Genomic DNA, 21,607 nt, shown 5'->3' on the forward strand with positions numbered 1-21,607 from the left:
TATCGGGTGTCATTTGGTGGTACATAGTACAGCGGGGAACGGGCGAATGAATTGAGGAAATACAGTACAATCATAGGCATCCGAAAAATCAATACCAGCTTAGAGCTGAGGCAAAACAATACGATACAGATAACCATAAACAAACCTCAGCAGAACCCGCCCACCAGGGAGACAGGATATGCAGATTGGACATTCGACACCCGGACATGAGACAAAAATATCAGGAGAAGATGCCGCATCTCTTGTGAAGAAGGGAAAAGGGAAATAGAAAGGTCATAGAACACAATAAAGGAAAAAAAACAAAAAAACTGAACCCCCCACCATGCACCCCTGCGGATGGCTACGACCTAACCCCACTAGCAGCGTGCCCGTCGCCCCCTAAACTACACCCCAGGGAAGGGAAAAGATGGAGGAGGAGATGTAGTACAAAACGATACGTGCTCCCGGACTCCCCTCCCCCCCGCCAAAAGCAGACATCCCCTACCGCGGTATTAAGCAAGTTATAACAGACTAATAAGCAAACCGATAGGGGAGCCACCGACAGAGAAAAGACCGTCCCGCCCAGCCCCCGGCACCAAAGAGACAGCAAATCCCTTTTCGATCATAGCAGTCACACCAAACCCAGACAATAAGAATTCCATCTGGCCCTCACTCCGACAGAAACAACCCAGCTGAGCCAAAAGAAAGTCATCGTACCAAATTCAAGTCAAATCAGCCCTGGCCCTGACGATCCATTGCACAAACCCCATCCAGTAGAACCAATATAGTAGCAAAAGAGTCAAAGTGTCGTTGAAAAACGAGATCAATATAGCCAAAAAGAGTCAAAAAGGTAAAGTTCCGAAGTCCATCAGATACACGAAAGTCAATCCAAAAAATAGTAGTGATGGTCTGCAGAAGAGAAGGAAGAAGTGAGTCCTGTGCGGGCGATGACTTTGCCGATCTTGCTAGGTGTTCAGGGGCTCCAGTAACGTAGCGCTGTAATCGTGCGGGCACAATCGGCACCAGGTTCAGATCATAGTCGGGGTTCTCCTCTCGAGGTAGATCAAGCGTCGCGGGGGTGAGCGTATGTTGCAGGTCTAACACAAGGCTGGAGTCCGGTCTCAAACAAACGGTCTCGAGGCGTGCAGTCAAATTGTGGAGAGCAGCGCTGCGGCTAGGGCAGTGGTCGGTTTGCCCCGGACCTGCCCCACCTCTAATACTCTGCGGTCCCTGCACTGGCTCCCGATGAATAAGCGAATTCAATTTAAAGCTCTCAGTCTGGTTTTTAAAATTCTTCGAGAGTCGGCACCTGTGATACTTAATAAACTGATCTCTCCCTATGTGCCAACTCGCTCACTTCGTTCCTTTGGACAATCCTTGGTGGTTGTTCCCCGTTTCAGACTTAGTCGGATGGGGGGACGCTCCTTTCGCGTGAAAGCTGCAGCCCTCTGGAATGCGCTCCCTTTAGAAATCCGCCTCTTGGATGAGTTAATATCCTTTCGTAGGGCCCTGAAAACCTTCTTGTTTTAAATGCTCCCTGTTTTAAGTGTTCTGCTTTTCTGTTGCTGGTTTTAGTGTTGTGTTGTGTCTGCCTTTCCCTGCGCCAGGACGCTCCTTCGCTGGAGCATCTGTGCGCATTAAAAATGTAACATAACATAACATAACATTTGCAAGCGAAGAGCCCCGATGGCGGCCATTACGGTCCCCAGGGTCGGTCCACACATCGTCCGATCCACCTCCGCGTGGGCGATAGAAAAGCAGATCTTCAGCCCCGGAGGCCGGCTACTCCGGGGAAACCAACAGGCGCGGAGTGGACGGAAGCGACTGGCGACTCACAGGCTTGGCGACCTTTACACCACTGCTGAGAGCGGGGGCCCCACCCGCGGACCCCGAGGGCTGCAGCAGGGTCCCGGGACCTGGCCCCCACCCACCGCAGCAACCACGTCTCGTCGCTGTTCGTCCAGTATTCGCAGGGACCGAAAACCACCACCGGGACAGAGAATATGTTCCACTCCGATGAGACCGGACTCTGCCGGGCACCCGCCGCCGATGTTGTTCAACTGAAACCCGGCTGGGTCAGTACTCGAGGTCCCGGCTTACACACTGGAGGAGGCCCAAAAATGAAAGACGGTGTAACTTTGTCAATATATGCGATAAAAACTCCGGGATTGCCCCTCTGGGCTCAGCAACCATTCAGACACACAGGAGTCTGGCGGGAGGTCAGGATAAGTCCGCCAGCGAGGGAGGTCGACGGAGCCGGGAGCTTATGCGGCCATCTTGGATGCTTGCGTGGCTCCTCCTCCGTTTTATGTTTTTTATTTTATATAAATATTTTATTGTGATTCAGAGACAAGTGTTGCTGATCCTTGAAATGTCAAGGAAAAGCAATAAGTGTTTTTTAAATACCCCTCACACAATACAAGTCCCATATGTCATGTTAGAATAATGTTCTGATTTGTTACCTTTGCCTCAAATTGTAAAGCGCTCTAATATCCTTCGGGATCAAGTTTGCGCTATATAAAACTTTATAAATAAATACATTTTGTGTATTCGCTTCAACTTACAGTAAAGGAAATATTAGCGGGTTGATGACCTTTTCATGTAGGAACGGTTTCAAGGCACTTTAGGGACAACATCGGCAAGGCTGTGTGTGCAGGACAGTTGATGAGGCATTATCTACTTGTACAAGATTTTCACCAGCAGGTTTGTTTAAAACCTTTGTTTCACCCTTCTCCGCTTGTGCACGCGTGCTCTCCACCAAGCACTATGTGCCTGTGCAGTGAAATCTCCACCAACATCTTCACACTATGCACATCCCCCTAATGATGTATCTTGCGCATTGAGGATTAACACGACCTACCCCCTCCCCTCTTAAACTTACATCTCTCAATGTGAATAAGACCCACCGCTTATTCCCCGGCCCGTACAAGCACAGACACGAGCACTGGGAGCCCAGCAGCGGAGGGGTTAACGAGCCACACTGTCAAGCCTCTCGCTGGAATGAATGAGCTGCCATCCGCTCAGGTACTGCTACTTGGAAGACAGCTCAGAGGTCAAATGCTTTTCCACAAGCAGCTGTGGAACGTGAGGCTCGTGCCAGTGCCAGGGAAACCCTTTCCAAAACCAGACAAGCGCTAAAAGACTTGGAAACCAAGAAGCAAAGGTAGTTCCAAATTTGCATGGAATTACTATTTTGTGGCTGTAAACTGTACAGGACATTTATACCAGTCGTACCCAATGACTTTAACAAAACAGAGACATGCTTGGAAAAGTAAGAACAACTACAAGTACCGGCATGCTCCATTCAGTATCGCACTACGAATGGAGCATGAACAGGACAGGAAGTTTACTTAAAATGGAAGAAGTGCTGACGAGTTCTTCACTCCAATCAAACCGGAAGGAAGTTAGATCCCTTACCCCGTGCACTGCAAATGCGAGTGAGTAATGAGCATAAATAACTGCAAAAGAGGTCACACAGGGTGTACATGGAAATACGCTATCATGAAACTTCCTGGTTATGTTTTGTATCCTTAGCGTATTTTAAATGGCGGCATCTCAATGCCATAGAACCACTGCTACAGTCTTCAAAAATCGGAACAAATGCAGAATGGTTCCCTAAACAAAAGTAAGATCTGAAGCCTAAAACGACATCACTGCGAGTCTGCAGCTGGTGTGTAAATATTGGTTGGCCCTGAAACTTACACGTATTTTTGCCTCCAGGCTTGAAAGAAATTCAATTGACAATACAGTTAGCTGAAGGTGACGTCTAGGCCACTGACTTCTGGCAGAAGTAAGTGTCGATCAGTTTCGTAGTAATGATTCCGGCCATACAAGACGCGCTCTGTGGTGGGGAAGGGGGAAGGGCAAAGTGCCAGCGCCGAGTGTGAGAGAAAGAAGGACGGACGTAAATGCCAGCTGAGTGACGCAGGCTTTGAAGAGAGGTGCGCGTGGTAAGGGAGGGCCTTCCCATGTGCAATAAAAGAAGCCAAATGGCAGCTGTGCACGATGGCAGCTGTGCACCTCACGGGCGCGCTTGTGCGCGTGATAGTAAGCTGGTCGCCGGGAAAGTATAACTTTTCAAAGCAGCTACTAAATGTCTCGGCCAGACAAGCGCATGCGGTGGATCAGGCAGAGACCTTAAAAGGAGCTATTCAACTCCTTTCTGCTGTGTAATAATTGGTGTGGCTTTTCATGCCAAATGCACACAGCAAGAATGTATTGTAGTCGCACATTGAAAAGAGTAATACTTATAGACACACTTCTATGACGTGTCAAAAGGAAAGACAAAATGCTGCATCAACAAAGCATCCTGAGGAACGAATAAAACAGAAAATACTGCTGCCCATGCTTCTTCAGGTTGAAATGTTCCTCCGTGGGTGAGAACCAGTGGCTGTTTCTGCATGAGGGCGGGCGAGCATCGCCTCCCCAACCCCTGCTGCGGCCACACTAAACATGAAAAATAAAATGGCAATTTTTTCATTGCCATTTTATTTTTCATGCAGTACGCCACAGCTGCCTGCCTGCCTCCAGCCAAGAGAAATGGGGGCATGTCCTCCTTTGCTGCTAATTGGAGCAGTAGCTGGCTGGATGCTCCAAAGTGCGCATGTCACTTTGGCGGGTTGGCTCGCGCCGGCCAAAGTGACATGCGCCCTTTGAAGCTCTCCACTCAGCTGTCAGCAGTGTGTTATGTGCAAATGCTTTACCCATTCCATCTGAGATAAGTCTGTCTGCCTATGCCAAGCTACCAAGGGGGTGAGCAGGGATTATTTTGGACGTGTAATCCCCTTACCCTGACTAGAAGGAAAGGTCCCTACTTGGGCAAGGTGCATACCTCTGTCAACTAGAGACCCCCATTTCTAACACTACCTCACCCATGTGAAAGGCCCTCGTCTGTATCTCGTCCTTACTAAGGTACTGGGCCTTGGCTTTAACAACCGTTTTAGCACTGGGTAATAAAGGCCCCAGCTTGACTGGGAAGCTATATGGCAAACGGTATATATAGTAGGAATGTACACTATTTTGCACTTTCTGTAGTCCAAGAGCTAGCATGAGCAATGTGTAACTTTAGAGACCATCGCTCGTGACTTGAATATAGACAAGTGGCAGATAGGACAGGCAGTAGCAAGATGTATAGGAAACAAGGGGATATCTAATACCATTTATAAACACTCCTCATGTGTGATGGTGTAAGTTGCCCCATTGTGGCACTGGAACAGAGCCACCAGCCTGTGGTAAAGTGGGTAGTCAGTGGACCATAGGTTTATCCGCATTCAATGGTTAATACTTGTTTTAGAGGCCCAGCTCCACTAGTCTATTCCTTCCTTTCCATTACAAGGAGCTGGGCACAGCTTTGACCTGGCAGAGAAACAGAGCTGTGCAAGAGCACTGTGTCAGGACTGGGTCTTGGGAGCTGCACTGGATATTACAACGTATAGGTTCTACACTCTAGGATAGTGGATGGTTGAAAAACAGAGCAACACAGTCAAGCTACCTGACCAGTTGCAGATGAGCTCTGTGCTGGAAATCAAGTGTCTCACAAATGAGGAAAACATTCAATGTCTCCCTGAACAGATAATGGTATCTGACCAGCATGTTGCATGGGAGAGCGCGATGCTGCACAGTGGCTGTGTTTCTAAAGTGGTCTCTGTGTTCCCGTGACAGTCAGTGATAATAATAGAGACAGCAGTTGGGGCATCTGTGAGCCTTGCAACATTTTAATTTTTGCACATGTGCACTTGGCATGGTTATTTAATATAAACATGGTGGAACCCTAAGACAGACATCCAGTAAACTGTACTTTTCCACAAGTCACAACGGTTTTAACAAAAAGGAATGTGAGAGCATGGGCTCAGCCCCACAGTTAGAAAACATTGCATCTCCTGTTGTCTTTCTGACTTGTCTTCACCACCACATTACATTGGCAACAAGAATACAGACCCTCCAGCGCCAGACATGAGCCGTCACCATCCCCTTGCAGACCTAGGGCAAACCCACTGCAGCTGAGAAAGCAGTTGTTGCGCTTCGCTAGTTGCTCTTGTGGAGCAAGGAAATGGCTCTTCAGCACCAATGCCACCGAACTGGAGCGTGACTTCAAGCCCCTCAGATGAGTGATTTCTTTCATGAAAAGACACCAGCTAACGCGACAAAAAAAAGTGGAGGCAAGTATGTTGGAATAAAACTTAGACTTTAATTTAAAACACAAATAAACTCGGGAAGATGGTGGATAAGTTGCTGGAGTAGCACACTGTGTAACTGACCACATACAACTAGGGCAAACTACTGGATTCTTCCTGTCACACGTAGTCATAAGCGTGTGCTCACAAATCCTCAACATGACTCTTGGGCCACTGAGCTCCACCAAAGGCAGCCACTTATTCCTGTAAAAGTGAAGCAAGGGGCATATTGCTAGCACAATGCAGCTGCTTGTAGAGGAAATTCCTTTGGAGAGCAAGAGCAAGGTAGGAAGGGACAGCACACACAGCACGGGGAAACATACAAACCTCATCATCGGTACTGATGACCAAGCAGCTCATAATGACCATGGAGGCGAACTGGCTATCGTCACTGCAGGTAATGGCCTCAAGATGCTTCCTGCCCAGACAGATGCTCTGCACTCCATAGGTGCTACATCTAGTCCATTGCTGCCTTTTAGGGAACTTGCTGTGCTGGCTGTGACCCCACCCTAGTGGCTGGTGTTTATAGCTTGTCAACAAGTATTTCAAAACTTTGTGAGAAATGGACAATGTGACAAAACGTCACTACTACTCCACCATGCAGGGTAAGAGATATTAAGCAAACTTAGCACAAAAACAGAGAATCTATAGAAGCATCTATGCGCTATCGAAGAATAACTAGATGAACCTGAACCGATTAAGACATATGGTGAACTCCATTCAAGGTAAGTCACAAGAGGATGAATACTGTGTAAGAAAAATGAGAATCAGTAAATGTGTGCATACTGCCGGTGTCAACATTATCCCATGAGTGCATGCCTGGTGAGTTGGAAAGTGTGCTCGAACTGTGGAAGTCTAATCTTGTCACAAGAGTCTGCAGAGGAGGTGGTCTGAGAAGGTTTACAGTGAATAGAACGTTCATCCCAAGCCCCTTACCAACCATATCTCAGGAGACAATACATTGGCAATGGCAACTAACAGCGAGCATGGACCCAGAGGAGGAGGAAAAATAAATATTATTCATCTCATTTGTAGAGTGATCATCTAATAAATGAAGCCCGCAGCCTAAGTGCAGGATGCTGATAAGAGTACTGGAAGTGACTGTGCTCTCTGATTCATGAGTGTTGGTAAACCATCATTGACCAACGTCTGTACTCTGGACTAAATCCAATGCTCTGACATTGCTAACAGAGAAAAATATATACTCTTACTGTGGAATGTCACAGCTGGAACTTGCCATCACAGTTGAGATAAAGATCATGGAATGAGAGTCTGTTCAAGCCAAATTCTTCAAAATAAAAGTAAGTGACACCACCTTGCTGAGCTGCACTACTGCAGGGGACCGGGGCCTTTTCTATGTGCAAAGACATAGGGCATTGAGGAACTATTGGAAGAATGTAAACTACGAAAGCTCGACTGCCTGTAGCAAAATAAATCGTGCATCAATCCAATAATGAAACCATTTGCTTGATGCCACATACAGATTCCCTACCACCTAAGACCCTAAATAGAGGAGGAACTGAACAAACCAGAAACACAGTGGGTAATAGGTAAGATAACCGACCTGATAGCTATGTGGTTCCTCCTTACTGGTGACTATCATACTAAAACTACCCGGAGCCGCGGGCATCTGCATTGACATGCACCTCCTCTTTTAGCCTTTAAAGAGAATGTTACATCACCCCAACTATTGATGATATCCTATCAGACATAAAAGGTGTTTGGTGGATCTGGAGAGTCGACCTGAATGCAGGATGCTAATGCTCAAGAAAACGGGAATTGCAATACAACATACTCAATATCTCTATTGCTACAAACAACTCTGTTTTGGCATTGCATGAGTTGCTGAAGTATTCCATGATGTGACACGAGTGCTGGCTGCCATAGAAGGGGCTATGAATGTCCGCAATTAATGTTCACCTATGCAAAAACCTTACTGTTTATCACAGATTCCGCCTACATGGCAACCTGTCCATGAATATTTCATGGCAGTACTCAAAAGTGAATTCCTCAAAGACAAAATACAGTTTTTCAAGTATGTGTTTTGGAGAGGAGTGCTCACCATGCACCCCCAGATACATCGCAGTTGGGTCCCCAAGGCATTTGCCAGCAAAGTCCTGACTAGCACAGAATCGGGAAACTTGCAAATAGAAGGAAACCCTAACGATCAGGTGGGGCTGCATGCACTTCTTTCTATACGTATATGGTCAAGAATTCAAATTAGTATCAGATCACAAGACACTAATTTTGCTATTCCAAGGGACATCACCCCATTCTCCGCTAAGAATCGAGAAGTGGATGCTATTGTTAGAAAAATGACCTCGTGGAGAGTCAGCCACAGATTAATAGTTGCAGAAGAAGGGCTATTTGTAGGATTTTAATTCCTGAAGCATTCAGAAGGAAAGCAATCCAGCTGACCTACCAAGGCCATCAAGGGATAGCCAAAACGAATGGCTTCCTTCATGAAAAGTTTGGTTTCTAGGGAACTACGCTAAGGCTTAAGATGCAACCAATAACTGCCATCTGTGTCAAGCAACTCGGGGTGGTGATATGCCTGCCTCTGTCAACATTGATGATGAATGTGAAATATCATGATCGTGGCGTGAAGTTCTACATACTACTTGATGGGCAAAATTTACTGGTCATGAGACACTATTACACCAAAATATTAGTGGTACAAATCGTAGCATCCATTGCTTTAGAGCATGTGAAGGCTAAATTGGAAAAGATAATAGCAGCATAATGATTGCTTGACTCTTTCTATTCAGGAAATGGACCCCCACTTCAAAGCAATGCTTTCCATGCTTCCTATGAGTAATTAGGGGTCTATCATTTGAAAATAACCCATCATTGACTCCAAGGCAATGGAGAAATAGTACCTCCCATATGAACATTGAAAAAAACACATTCTGGCTCTGTAAGGAACAAAATGAAAACTGAGAGGGTCATTCAAAGCTTTCAATGAAACTGCGGTAACATACATCATTGCACAACACACAGTTCCCTTGTTTACCTCATGTTTGACTGAGCAGTCAAATATGCCTCTCCAGTGACCCCATATTGGGAGCCTCCAGCCTTCAACAGGCAAGTCTGTCAAAACTGCTGTCTCAGAAACAACTGAACTGTCATTATCAGAAGGGTAATAGTGCCTATCCTATGGGAAACCTCAAAATCAACAACAGACTAACAACGCGTTGTTTTTGCAACTCAGGTGGAACAACGAATGCGTCTTAACCACACATTCCATTTACAACACAAATATTTAAAACAACATGTGTTGGAAAAAGTGGCGTTGGATTTTAAAGTCCAGCGCTTTCCCTACTGTTGCGGGACTTGAGTTGGAAGAGTAAATTATACTATACCAAAAAGTCCAGCGCCCCCTAAGGCAAGTCATTGTAATAACTTGTGGTGTAAGTGGAATGTGTGATTCAGACGCATTCGTTCTTCCGCCTGCGTTAAGGAACGCGTGGGAAAGGAAAGTGTGGTTGTGTCCTACAACCCTATCCTACAAGTCTGATAAGTGTGCCACAGTCCTGTAGGTAAATTCAGTGCACCCCTCTTTGAATGTAGACTAATGTGCTTAAGGGAACCATGCTAAAGGCTTCCTGTGGCACTGTTGGAGTACCAAAGAAACTGTTGATGTTTGAGATTTAATACAGAGAGCTCATGACTCAGTTCCTGAAGGCAATGATTATAGAGCGATGAGAGGAGCCTGATGTGGGGAGAAACAACCAGCCTCAGTGGCCCTCAACCAGGCACACCACCATCCTATGTAGGCTTTAATGAGAACAGTACCTAAATTAAGAATCAGTGGTTCTCACCCTTTGAGAACTGAAGGCCAACAAGAAGAGGGTCATGGTATGAGGTAAGGCCATAACCAATCCAGTTTCAATGACTTGGAGATTGTGTGGCAAATAGACTGAACTGTTGTTGCCAGAATATTGTTTGATTTTCCTGTTAAGATTCTGGTTGGGAAGGATTGTATTATGCCACCCAGCACTAATTGCACATTTCTGACCAAGATTTCTAGCTGCAAATTCCTCATATTGTCAATGCTACCCAGGTTTCAAACTGGACCTGCTGGTAGGTGGCATTGTGTGGCTTTCCACTGACTCCATTCTACTCTGGAAATGATGTGTGGAGCCTACCTAGGTGCTACTCCACACAGGCGTTGATCCGAAGCTACCTCTTGTTAGAACTGTCAGCCTTAGGGTGGTCTTCCCCCAAACCTTTTGCCTTCCTCCTCCATTTTTGCTGACTTTGTTTTCGCTGGCCTTAGGACTCAAGGCACTTTACCACTGCTATCCAGTGCTAAAGTGTACGTGTTCACTCCTTAAAACATGGTAACATTGGCATATCCCCAATTGCCAAAGTTAATTTACTGCAATTCCCTTGGAAAGGTGTATTTCAGGGTTTATAATTTAAATGCTACTGGTGGACTGACAACACAGATTGTGCCACCCACTTAAGTAGCCCACTAAACATGTCTCAGGTCTCCTGTGTGTGCAGTTTTAAACTGCCATATCAAGCTAAACAAATAAACCTTTTGCCAGGCCCAAATCTTCCTTAATGCATATGTCACCCCGAGGGTAGGGCCTGGAAACCCCAAATGGCATGGTAAAGTGTATTAAAAAGTTGGACATGTACTTTTAAGTTTTACATGTCCTGGTAGTGAAAAACTCTTCAATTCGTTTTTCACTACTACCAGGCCTACCTGTCCCATATGATAACATTGAAGTTAACTTATTACATTTAATAAGCTGTAATTTCCAAATGAGAACAAGTAGCCAGTTCACTTTTGGTGTCTTTGGAATTAGAATTTTAAAAAACGAACTTATTGTGAAGTCTGATTTTAAGTCCTAATTTTGAAAGTGCCACTAGAAATCTAATAAAATGGGATACAAATTGTCATCCATAAAGGATAAAACATAGCAGCTTCATAAAAGACCATGAAAATACCCATTCCCAAAGAACAATGAGGTCATCTTGTGCATCAAGCCTGTAGGAGTTAACGAAGAAAAAATCAAGAACAAAGGGGAATACAAGCTAATTCATTTATTGTATTCATTTTGTTATTTCACAGACGGTCACCAGTCAGGGTCCTGAAAAGAACCCAAAAATAAGAGGCTTGAAATGCTTCGACCGTATTATTTTTGGGGAGCGTTCCATTTTGAATCCAATTGGTCTAATAGGCAATTAGAATGAATTGTAAAACCTACTTCAATTTAACAGCTTTGGACCCACAAAAGACTTTTAGGCAAGAGGTTCACAGAGTTTTGAATATTAGTGATTGCAGACCTCTGTATTATGTTGAATAATAGACTGGTCACAAGAGCACTTTTAGTTATTTACGTTATGTGCAACTGCAGTAAAGTATTGTTACGTTTAATATTGGTTGATATATATTATAATATATTCATTTGTTTGCTAAATGTCTGAAGGTGGCTCTCAGGAAATGTATAAGCGTATATCATAACTGCTTTAACAATTATGCAATGAGTGTGAATAAATACACATGCCAAGACCATTCATTTACTTGGCCCATATCCTAAAGTGTAGTTGAATAGGTTGTGTCCTGCCTCCACACAAAGGGCTGCATACTCCCTGTAGTGTCTATACCCAGGACAAGGAAGGCAGGATTCCTGGGGACTTCAAAGGGAAACCTCTAGAAGCCTCTCCCCCTGTCTGGGTGAAAAGCTCTGGGCCTAAATCTCTTGAACCCAGAGTGATTCCAAGGGCTAGCTGACTGGCCTCCAGATCCGAAGCTTTCGGGGCACATTAGGCTTCTAGCACCCTTTTACCTGGACTCTGCCATCTGGGAGTCTACCCTGGCAAGTAGGTCCACCCCAGTCCTGGACTCTTGGAAGTGCATCTAACGTGCTTTCCCAGCCTCAGCAGATTCAGTGGAACTGATGGATGCCCTCTGCTGAGAGGTGCAACCCGAGCAGAACCTATGCATTGCCACCACTGCTTTGATTGGACCGGTCGCAAAGACACACATCAGAACCACCACTACGTTACGCATTCCGGTTGCAGGTCCTCACATCCACCGTCTTTGACCGCATCAGCGATGATGCCGGACTCTGCATCGTTGCATCGCAACTCCTCCGAACCAATGAATCGCCCCAACTGCGTGCCGCATCCGTGACGCTAAACTTCACAACTTAAGCCATCATAGACTGGATCACGGACGATAATGCGAGAACTCTCATGGCAGCACAACGCATCTGGGAACAGACAAATCACTTCAGATGCACGACACACCGTTCAACACAAATCCTCACAACGCTCCACAAACCAGGATTTAAGGTAATGTTCAGCGGGCCTAGCTTGGACCTTGTAGCCGACCCGCGTTCCATTGCGGTCAGACTGAACTTGTGACTTTGTCCCAGTCCAGCGCAACCAGATATCCATAGTTGGCGACTTGGGTTATTTTTACTGAAATCTTTAAATTTGAATATCTCAGATTCTGCTGGTTTGTCGTTTTGATCTTGTTTAATTTGTTTTAAAAATGTTCTATTTATGTTCTATTTTTCTAACTGGTGTGGGATCTTTTTGTGGTGTTTTTACTGCTTTACTGTTCGAAGTGTTGCACAAATACTTCACACATTACTTCTGAGTTAAGCCTGACTGCTCTGTGCCAAGCTACCAGAGGGTTGAGCACTGGTTAATTTAGGGTTTGCTTTTGACTTCACCCTGAGCAGAATTGTGGTAGCTGCACGACCAGGGCCCACACCCCCAGTCAACCAGTAACCCTTTTCTTATAGTATTAGAATCTGCACACCATCACAACCAATTTGCTATTGGGACTCTGCGTCTGGGGGCACGGACAGCCTTGAAAACAATTAATGTCAGCATGCAGGAGTGGCATCTAAGTAGGTTCTGCATGTCCTTTCTGGAGTAAATGGCGTAAGTGCAGAGTCTCAGCGCCACCTACCAGCAAACAAAGGAACTGCTGAAAAGTTTCCGGATCCAGTCTGATGCTTGGAGAAAACTCAAGAGGTGAGGAATCTGTGGCTGGATAGTCTCTACGAGAAAGAGCGGTACCAAAGGTAAGTAATCTGTTCGTTGCACACACCAAAACCTGTCCTGTTAAGCACAATTTGTAGTTTAAATAAAGAGGAATATGAGCGCTGGAGCTCAGATCCGCACTTAAGCATTGCTTCTCATGGTCTCTCCTGCACACAGTCACCATCACGTTACAGTCACCTGGTGCAGGGAAGTGATGCTGGGGAATAACGTGATGTGGAGGGAGGTAGACAGACATTGAAGTGGGGGTGGAATAAATGAAGAGGATTAAAAGAGGGAATTTCACAGGTGGAGCCTGAAAGGACTGCAGAAGTGCAGCTGTCTGCTCGATTGGTCAGTTTGCAGAAAAGAACATCATTAAATCATGCACATCGCAGTGCACACGTTTGTATGCAGGATCGGAGGAAGGGGGCAAAGGCATGATGTCGGTCAATTTCTTCAAAAAATTCCACTCATTTAACAATAGCAAAGCAACTGTTTCTTATTGACTACTTTAAGGCATCCCTAGGTCGCACCTATGACCCATTAATACACTGCAAAGAATTTTAAAATTGACTTTATCAACATGTGAACCATGCCTCTCTTCTTTGAGGCATCTTCAAAATGTTCCTTGTTTCGAATATTGTTAATGCTGTGACAAATTAAATAACACAACCTTTTCCCTTACACAGGAGCACCTGATTGAGAACGAGGTTGCCATACTGCGACAGGTTAAGCATCCGAATATTATCATGCTGATAGAGGAGATGGACACGCCGACAGAGCTCTACATGGTGATGGAATTAGTGAAGGTAAGGCGATTGCAGATTTTGCTCATGTTATCCATGCAGAATACAGACTAATAGGACTACAGGATCAGGCTGGGAAGACATAATCACATAATCACTTCTTGGCGAACTTCAAAATGCAATCATGCACATGATGCTGCTGCTTCCTAATGCTGAACTAATAACATGAGATGTTTCTCTGTGAGTTGTTACACACAGAAGAATTACATTTGTAGGCACTCCTATGGTCTCCGACACTGGGCTACCTGTCTTGTATACAAATGCTTAATACCAGTACAAAGTAGTGACAGTTTCCTTTCCTACTCAGGCTTTGCAAATGGTATCACTGTCTGAATATTTGTTTTTAAATATTTGTATTGGCTTTTAAAACCATACTCTTTTTTAACTTTTGGATAAATTGTTTCTGTATCACCTGTAACTATGTTGATCTACAATACTTTGATGTAGGTGCAATAATAGTTATCCTGGTTGGTTTATTTCAGAAACTTCCTACATTTATTAATTGACTGTGTCATAATTGGACGAGATGGAATTATACTACTATCATAATATTGATTTTGTTCCAGTGCAATATGTATGTATGGGGGGGGGTCGGGGGGGTCTGTACCATGCAAAGCAGGAGAAAGATGGTGTTTGTCTTAGCATTTTGTATACACTTTAATAACCACCTTAGTGGTTGTCTAACCTCAGTGTAGGGTGTATGTAAGTTTCTCCTCCTCCTGGAGGGTTGTGCCATGTGTACTGTATACACTGACCCTCCTATATCAAACGTTTTTGTCCATAATTCTGTTTTTTTTTTAAACTTTATTTAACATTTTCCTGTTAATACACAATGAATGAACATAAATTGGTTACTCAATGTAGCAATACAGAAACATATTGATCTGGGAAGATATGATCTTAGAAAACACATCGCACTGTTAGATAGGGGTAACTTGTACATGATACACTGCAATCCTAGCAATACTCTCATTCCTGCAGGCCCACCACCCGTTCTTCCGACATGTGACATGTGTCCATATCCAGTGTGGCACTGATGGGTTAATCCACCCCAGTGGGAACTATCCCTGCAGGCAGCCGTGACAAAGGGGCAGATCCAACAATCCTACAAATAACACTTCAGGGGGCTTCAAATGTCCTTGGGTCTGGATGTCAAGGGTTGAGTTGTTGCAAACAGCTCGCAATTTGTGTTGCAATAAATTAGGCTATTGAGCCAGGCTTCTTTTGTAGGGGTGATTCTATTGCCCCAGTGCAGCGCTATTTCTCGCTTGGCAAGCAATGGAGCAATCGTGATAAATCTGTGCCGTTGTTTAGGGAAGTCATAAACATATCCCAGCACAGTGACCTCGGGCATAGGGGCTATGTCCAGGTGAGTCATACACAATAGGATTGTGTAAACAGCTCTCCAGTAACTCCTGATCTTTACACAGTTCCAGGTCATATGGGCGAAGTCTGCCTGGTGTACTCCACACTTAGGGCATGTGTGCAGCCGATAGTGATCAATGGAACTGAGTTTCGTAGGGGACATGTATGCCCTCCACATTAATTTGAAATGAATCCGTTTATATCTACTGTTCAGGGAAAACTCTTTGATCTGAGTGCAACAGAAGGACCAGTGGGAGTCCTGTATCCGGTGTTCCAGGTCACGCTCCCAGGTCTCTCGGATTTTGGTTTCTCTGCTAGGGATTAAGGCCATACAGGCTCTGTACAATTTGGAAATAAAATGGTCCCCCTTTTACTCGTTATCAATAATGTTAGTGGTGAGAAGGATTCCGGCTCTAATGGGAATTCAGTGATCTGTGCTCTAAGTGCACTACAAATCCTGCTGAAAACAAAGTGATCCATAAAGGACGCTTTGCTAAACCTCACTATTCGGCTCTTGAAAAGTCATGGCCCCCTGGAAATAGATCCCCGACTGTATCTAATGAATATGAAATGAGTGTGCGTTGAACCAGCTTTTCCTCTGTGATGGGCAGCCATGGGTTATTAACTATCAGAAGTGCAGAGGAGTATAAGGTAAGCCCACCTGTTGCACGCGCTAGTTTCTTCCAGGCACAGCTAGTGGTGGACACTGTCTGGATGTCTCGGGGGTGGTCTCTGGGAAATCCCTTTGGTAATACCATTTTCAACGGAGCAGGAAGCACGAGATCAGCCTCCGGTCTAGAATAAGAAATGCATGCGTCAGGGTGGTACCAGGAGTGCACAAAGCTGCATTTCGTGACTATGTAATATATCTGGAAATTGGGAACCCCAAGTCCTCCCCTTTGATATGGTACGGTCAATGTGTCCCAACTAATTCTGGCTCTGCCACCTCCCCAAATCAGCCTAATGAGGTGAGACTGAAGAGTCCGAAAGAATCTGTTGGGTAACGGAATGGGAATATTATGAAACAGATATAAGAATTTGGGGAGCACAACCATTTTGATGATCGCTACTAGACTAGCAGAGAGAGGGAGTTTTAACCAATGTTCCACCTGTTGCTCTAGCGTGTATAGTGCTGGGCCATAGTTCAGCAAAACGAACTCCTCAACCTCCCTGTGGATTTGTATTCCCAGATACTTAGTCAACTCATCACACCATGCCAGGGAGAGTTCACAATCCCACCTCGCTGTACATGGCGTCATAGGAAAAAATTCTGGTTTTCCACAGTTTATGCCCTCTCCTGAGTATCTACCAGATCGGATGACCTCTCTAACGAGGGGGTTCAAATTCTGGGGTTGGCGAACGTACAGTATAATGTCATTGGTGCACAGTGAAATCAGGAGAGTGCCCGTGTTAAACTGAAGCCCTTTATGCAGGTGTCGCTCTTACAATTGCCGGACCAAAGGGTCTAGCGCTATATAAAAAGCAGTGGAGAGAGTGGGCAACCCTGTCGGGTGCCGGGGGTAAGTTTAAACTGAGAAGATAGGGTGCCGTTTAGGCTAAGTCTAGCAGTGGGTGAAATATAAAGTAGTGAAGTAAGATCAATGAATCCCTTAGGCATTTCCATCTTCCTCATAACTGCCCAAAAAAATGACCACTCCAAAGAATCGAAGGCCTTTTCTGTATCGAGTAAAATGGCAGCTGCCGGAACTTCTGGTGCAATCCTGTGGATAACTGCAAAAAGCATTCGGAGATACAGAGCCGTTGATCTATGTGGGACAAAGCCCGATTGAGCTGGCAAGATAATTCGATCTAACAACAGGGCCAGTCTAAACGTCATCATTTTTGCTAAAATCTTGTAGACCAGATTTAATAATGACAGCGGTCCTTATGAACCGCACAGGAGCAGTTCCTTACCAGGCTTGGGGAGTAGGATTATCATAGCTTCACGCAGCGTGCGGGGAAGCTCCTGCCATTCAAGAGCTTCGCTATAGACCTCAAAAAGGTATGGAGCTAAAAGGGTCATATAGGCCTTATAAAAATTGGCAGTGAATCCGTCAAGGGTGTGGGTGGTCGAGCAGTTCATGGCATCAATGGCACTAATAGTTTCATCAGTAGAGAAGGGTTCTGCTTAAAAAAATTGCATAGCTTTGTCGAACCATACCAGTGCAATTTCTGCTAGGTACTCATTACGGTCTTCCACGCTGTGTGTTATGTGCGTCGAGTACAAGTTAGAATAATAATTCAGAAATTCGTCTCATATGTCCAGAGTGCCTATCAATGTCTGTCCATGTGAGAAGCGGAGCAAGTGATATATGATTGTCCTGCTGGTGGCCTCAAAAGCTGAGCCAAAGTTGGGCCAGTTCTCTCTCCCTCTCCATATTGTCACGCAATAGCATATTTACTTAAAAATTGTGCTTCTCGCTCTGCAGCTTCCCTAAATTCCGTTAAGAGTGACAGGCGGTGGCCATGTTGGGCCGGCTCAGGAGGTCTACCTGCTCTTGATCAAGCTAGCCCAGTTGCTGCTCAATGTTTGCTATTGTACGTCGCAAGTCTCTCAACACCCCTGCATGCTTGGAGATACAGATCCCCCGTAGATACGCCTTGAATGCCTCCCACAGCGTGGCCCAGGATTGAACTGACCCTTTTAATCCAAAATATTCAACAATAGCACCATGTAGCCCCTGCACAGAACACTTCATCCAACAAAGCATGACTGGCGAACCGCCACTGTCTCTCACATCCCTCAGATCGGGGATCCTAACTTTAAGACAACTGGGGAGTGATCCAAGAGCATTCTAGGTAGGCGTCAGGATGCCCTGTACCAAGCTGCCAAATTGGGGGATACAAGCCAAAAATCCAATCGTGTCCAGGTATCATGTTGTGCAGAATAGTGTGCGTATGCTTAGTCCCCTGGTCGGCAGTGTCGCCACACATCAAACAGACCAAGTGTATCACGCAGTTCGAATAAAGCGATGCGCGCACTGGGCTTGGTGTCTGAGGAGTCGGACATGTCGTATCGTGTTGGTTCTAGTAGGAGATTAAAGTCTCCACCCATGCAAATATAGTCCACATCCAGCTGAAGCAACTGTGCATGCAGATCGTGAAAGAATTCTGGGCTGTCAATGTTAGGCGCATAGACACAGACCAATGCCATTTGACGGCCCATCAGATGCCCCACCACCATTGTGTACCGACCCTCGCTATCACAACGAACCCTGGGGAATTGGAATGGCACTCACTTATGTATAATTACAGCCATTCCTCTGGCGTTTGTGCTATAATTCTCAAAATATCGCTCGGGACCCCATGACAAGGCAAAGTGGGTCGTAGTTGTCTTTGGCAAATGTGTCTCTTGAAGAAACGCGACGTCCACTTGTTGTCTCTGTAAATAATGGAACACCTGTTTCCCTTTCCTCACATTATTTAAGCCCCTTACGTTCCAGGTGATCAATATTGGGTCTGAAAAGGTGGACAATTTACCCCATGAAGACATATAAATGATTTAAGAATAACAATGTTCGCGCATCATATTGAGTACCATACAAGCTACAATGACTAAACCGGAAAAGAAGCAATGGTTTACTATGAGAACAAACAATCCCCCCCTTCACCCCCCACCCATCCCTGCACACCCACACGTAGGGAAATTCCCCCCTTATTAATATGTAGAATGCAACATGGAACCCCCTGTATGTAATGAGAAATGGGAAAAGCAGTATACATTCCAATTAGTAAATCCAATTTAAAGTGATCCACACTTTGGGTGAGGCAATGCCTCGCCAACTACCTAATTTTGAAAAAACGAAAAATCTAATACACATAGTGTTTGCCCTATAAAATTCAGAATAGGTGTCAGTATGTGCTGAAGGCCAGCAGTTCTGATAATTCCGAGGAGAATAGTTCCACACTTGCCACTGTGAGGGGGGGAAAACTCTAGGAGGGTCCTTTCCATGGGTACCACGGTTACCTTTATAATCTCGGCAGAACTCCTGAACCGCTGTAGGTGTAAAATACTGGAGACCTGCCCTCAATATCTACTCGAAGACGAGCCGGATAAATCATACCGTACCTAAGACCTACATTTCGGTGTGTAGCCTTTACACCAGTATACTTTCTCCTCGCCTCCTGGCCCATAGCGGTTAAGTCTGGGACAGTGTGATTGTTGATCCTGGCCAGGACAGGGTGCCATTTTCTCTTGCCATCCGTTGTGCAGTAACTCTGTCACAAAAGTTTAGGAGGCGGGCTATAATCAGTCTAGGAAGGACTCCCATATTGGGGCGAGGACCGAGAGAGCGGTGCGCTCGTTCCACATGGAAAGTAGTGGTAAAGGACTATTTGCCAAAGAGATCTGCTAGCAAGTTTTCAACAAAAAGCTCTATGCGACCTGTATTCGTGGACTCTGCGACACCAAGAATGCGTACATTGTTACGCCTGCTTCTTGGCCCTAAATCTTAATTTTTCATGGCAACATTCTTGAGTATTTTCTCCATACGGTGCTTGGGCTTGGTGGATAGGGCGGCCAGTCCTCTAAATCAGACACCCTGCCCTCCTCAGCATCCAGACGTCTCTCGTGCACATCTAATTTAGCCCCCATGGTATCCAGGTGCTTCTCCAAGGAATCGAAGCGACCATTCAGGGCGTTGAACACCGCCTGTAGTTCTAGCATAAGGACGTCCGAGCCAGAAGGGGCATTCTCTGTCTGAGCCACATCCGCACCTCCCTCAGCCATCTCGGTACCGGGCTCTACTGTCTTGCCGCTCCGCCTGTTAAACTGCATCACTCTGTGCTTAGGGTCTTTCCACACCATGATGTGGCCCGCGCCCAGGCGGTAGACAGCAGCGGCCCAATAAGGCACAGAACTGCGCTGCAAGGATGGGTACAAGTTGTGCATGTTTTACCCCCAAAGCCAGCCAGGGAGGGCAGTGTAGGCCGAAGCGTAGTGAAACACCATGCCGTGGGGCACAAATCTCCGTCAGCCCAGCACAGACAGGCGAACAACACTTTCAAGGCCGCAGCAAAACAGGCGTGGGTCGCCCTGTACTGGTGGGTGTTGTGTTGCACCAGGTGGACACCCAGATAGGTAACCGCAGGACCAAGATGTAGACCGGGACGCTAGCATGTTGTGTCCCTGGCACAAATGATGCGAAGTGCAGATCAGGCCCAAGCAACACGCACTCCATTCTGTGGCTTTCAGTCGGCCCGGAGGCATTGCATTTCTCCAATTTAGCCCGGGAACCAAATCTCCCCCAGCACCCAATCAACCTGCCCGACCAGCCGGGTGGCTCGCCCCCAGACTCACCCGCGGCCCCTTACCCCGCGGGGCTCCTTGAGTGACGCGGGCCGGCCTACCTGTGGGGCAAGGAGCTGTATGTGGAGTTCAAGGAGTCCCGCTCTGGGCAGCACTCAATCCCCTCGCTACTGTCCACTGGGCTTTGCTGCTTTCCAACGGCCGAGAGGTATGCCCTGCCGGAACAAGCAGTGTGCGTGCGCCGGCCTAGATTATGAGCGCATGCCGAACGGGCCTCCAGCTCCGAACGCCACGCTCTCGATTTAGAGCTCCACACAGAGCGCCCCGGCCCTGGGCCACACTGCGGCTATCTGCCGTCGGTAGGCAAGATGGTTCAATATTTTGGTTGGATACAAGGATGTCGGGTCGGATGGCGGAGCTGCAGCCTTACACGGCCATCTTGGTCGGTAGCCTAGCCACGCCCGCTTTATTTTTAATTGAACGTGTGGTCACAATATATTCGTACATAATTGAGCATCATCATAGTTATGTGTTAGGCTCGCTTTGTTTTGGGGCTATCTCGGTCCCTATTGTATATAGATAATTTTTGAATAATATTACCTGGTATTCCACCCTCTTTATCCGGTGTAATGTCTCAAGTATTCTATTTTCAAGGTGACTCTTCATCTGTTTTAGTTGAAATTGCCAACAGAGTTTCGGCCCAAGCATCAGTAGCTAGGTTCTCTCCCTCCTGCCTATGTTATTTCAAAAGTGTTGTTAACTCTGCTCTGGGCTATTTTTGAACGTCACAGACCCGTTTATAGGTGCTGGGCGTGGCCCACCTGCTTGCCATTACATTGCTATGTTTCAGTTTGGAACAACCAATGTTAGGCCCATAAATCAATATATATATTTGGCATCCTTGGAACTAGGCATGAGACTCAATAGAATGGTTCTTACTGCTAGTTTCAGGTAGGAAAAATACCAATGTACCGAATGTGTATTTAAATCCTTTCCTAATACTGTTTCCTGTGAACAAATCGGCA

At 45.9% G+C, this 21,607-nt stretch overlaps 1 protein-coding gene across 5 annotated transcripts in view; it reads left to right on the plus strand.

The window, feature by feature from the left end:
* The window catches only part of DCLK2 (doublecortin like kinase 2), a 486,660-nt gene that overhangs the window by 402,709 nt on the left and 62,344 nt on the right, over positions 1 to 21,607 (plus strand). For all 5 annotated transcript variants that reach the window (XR_013607189.1, XM_078676909.1, XM_078676911.1 and 2 more), the window contains one exon: positions 13,853 to 13,972. Coding sequence is in view for 4 of the 5 variants with exons in the window: in XM_078676909.1 (XP_078533035.1) it covers positions 13,853 to 13,972 (120 nt within the window). In the remaining variant the exon portion in view is untranslated. The remainder of the gene's footprint in view (positions 1 to 13,852; positions 13,973 to 21,607) is intronic.

The sequence above is a fragment of the Lissotriton helveticus genome, chromosome 2_1 (assembly GCF_964261635.1).
Source record: "Lissotriton helveticus chromosome 2_1, aLisHel1.1, whole genome shotgun sequence".
Lineage (NCBI taxonomy): Eukaryota > Metazoa > Chordata > Amphibia > Caudata > Salamandridae > Lissotriton > Lissotriton helveticus.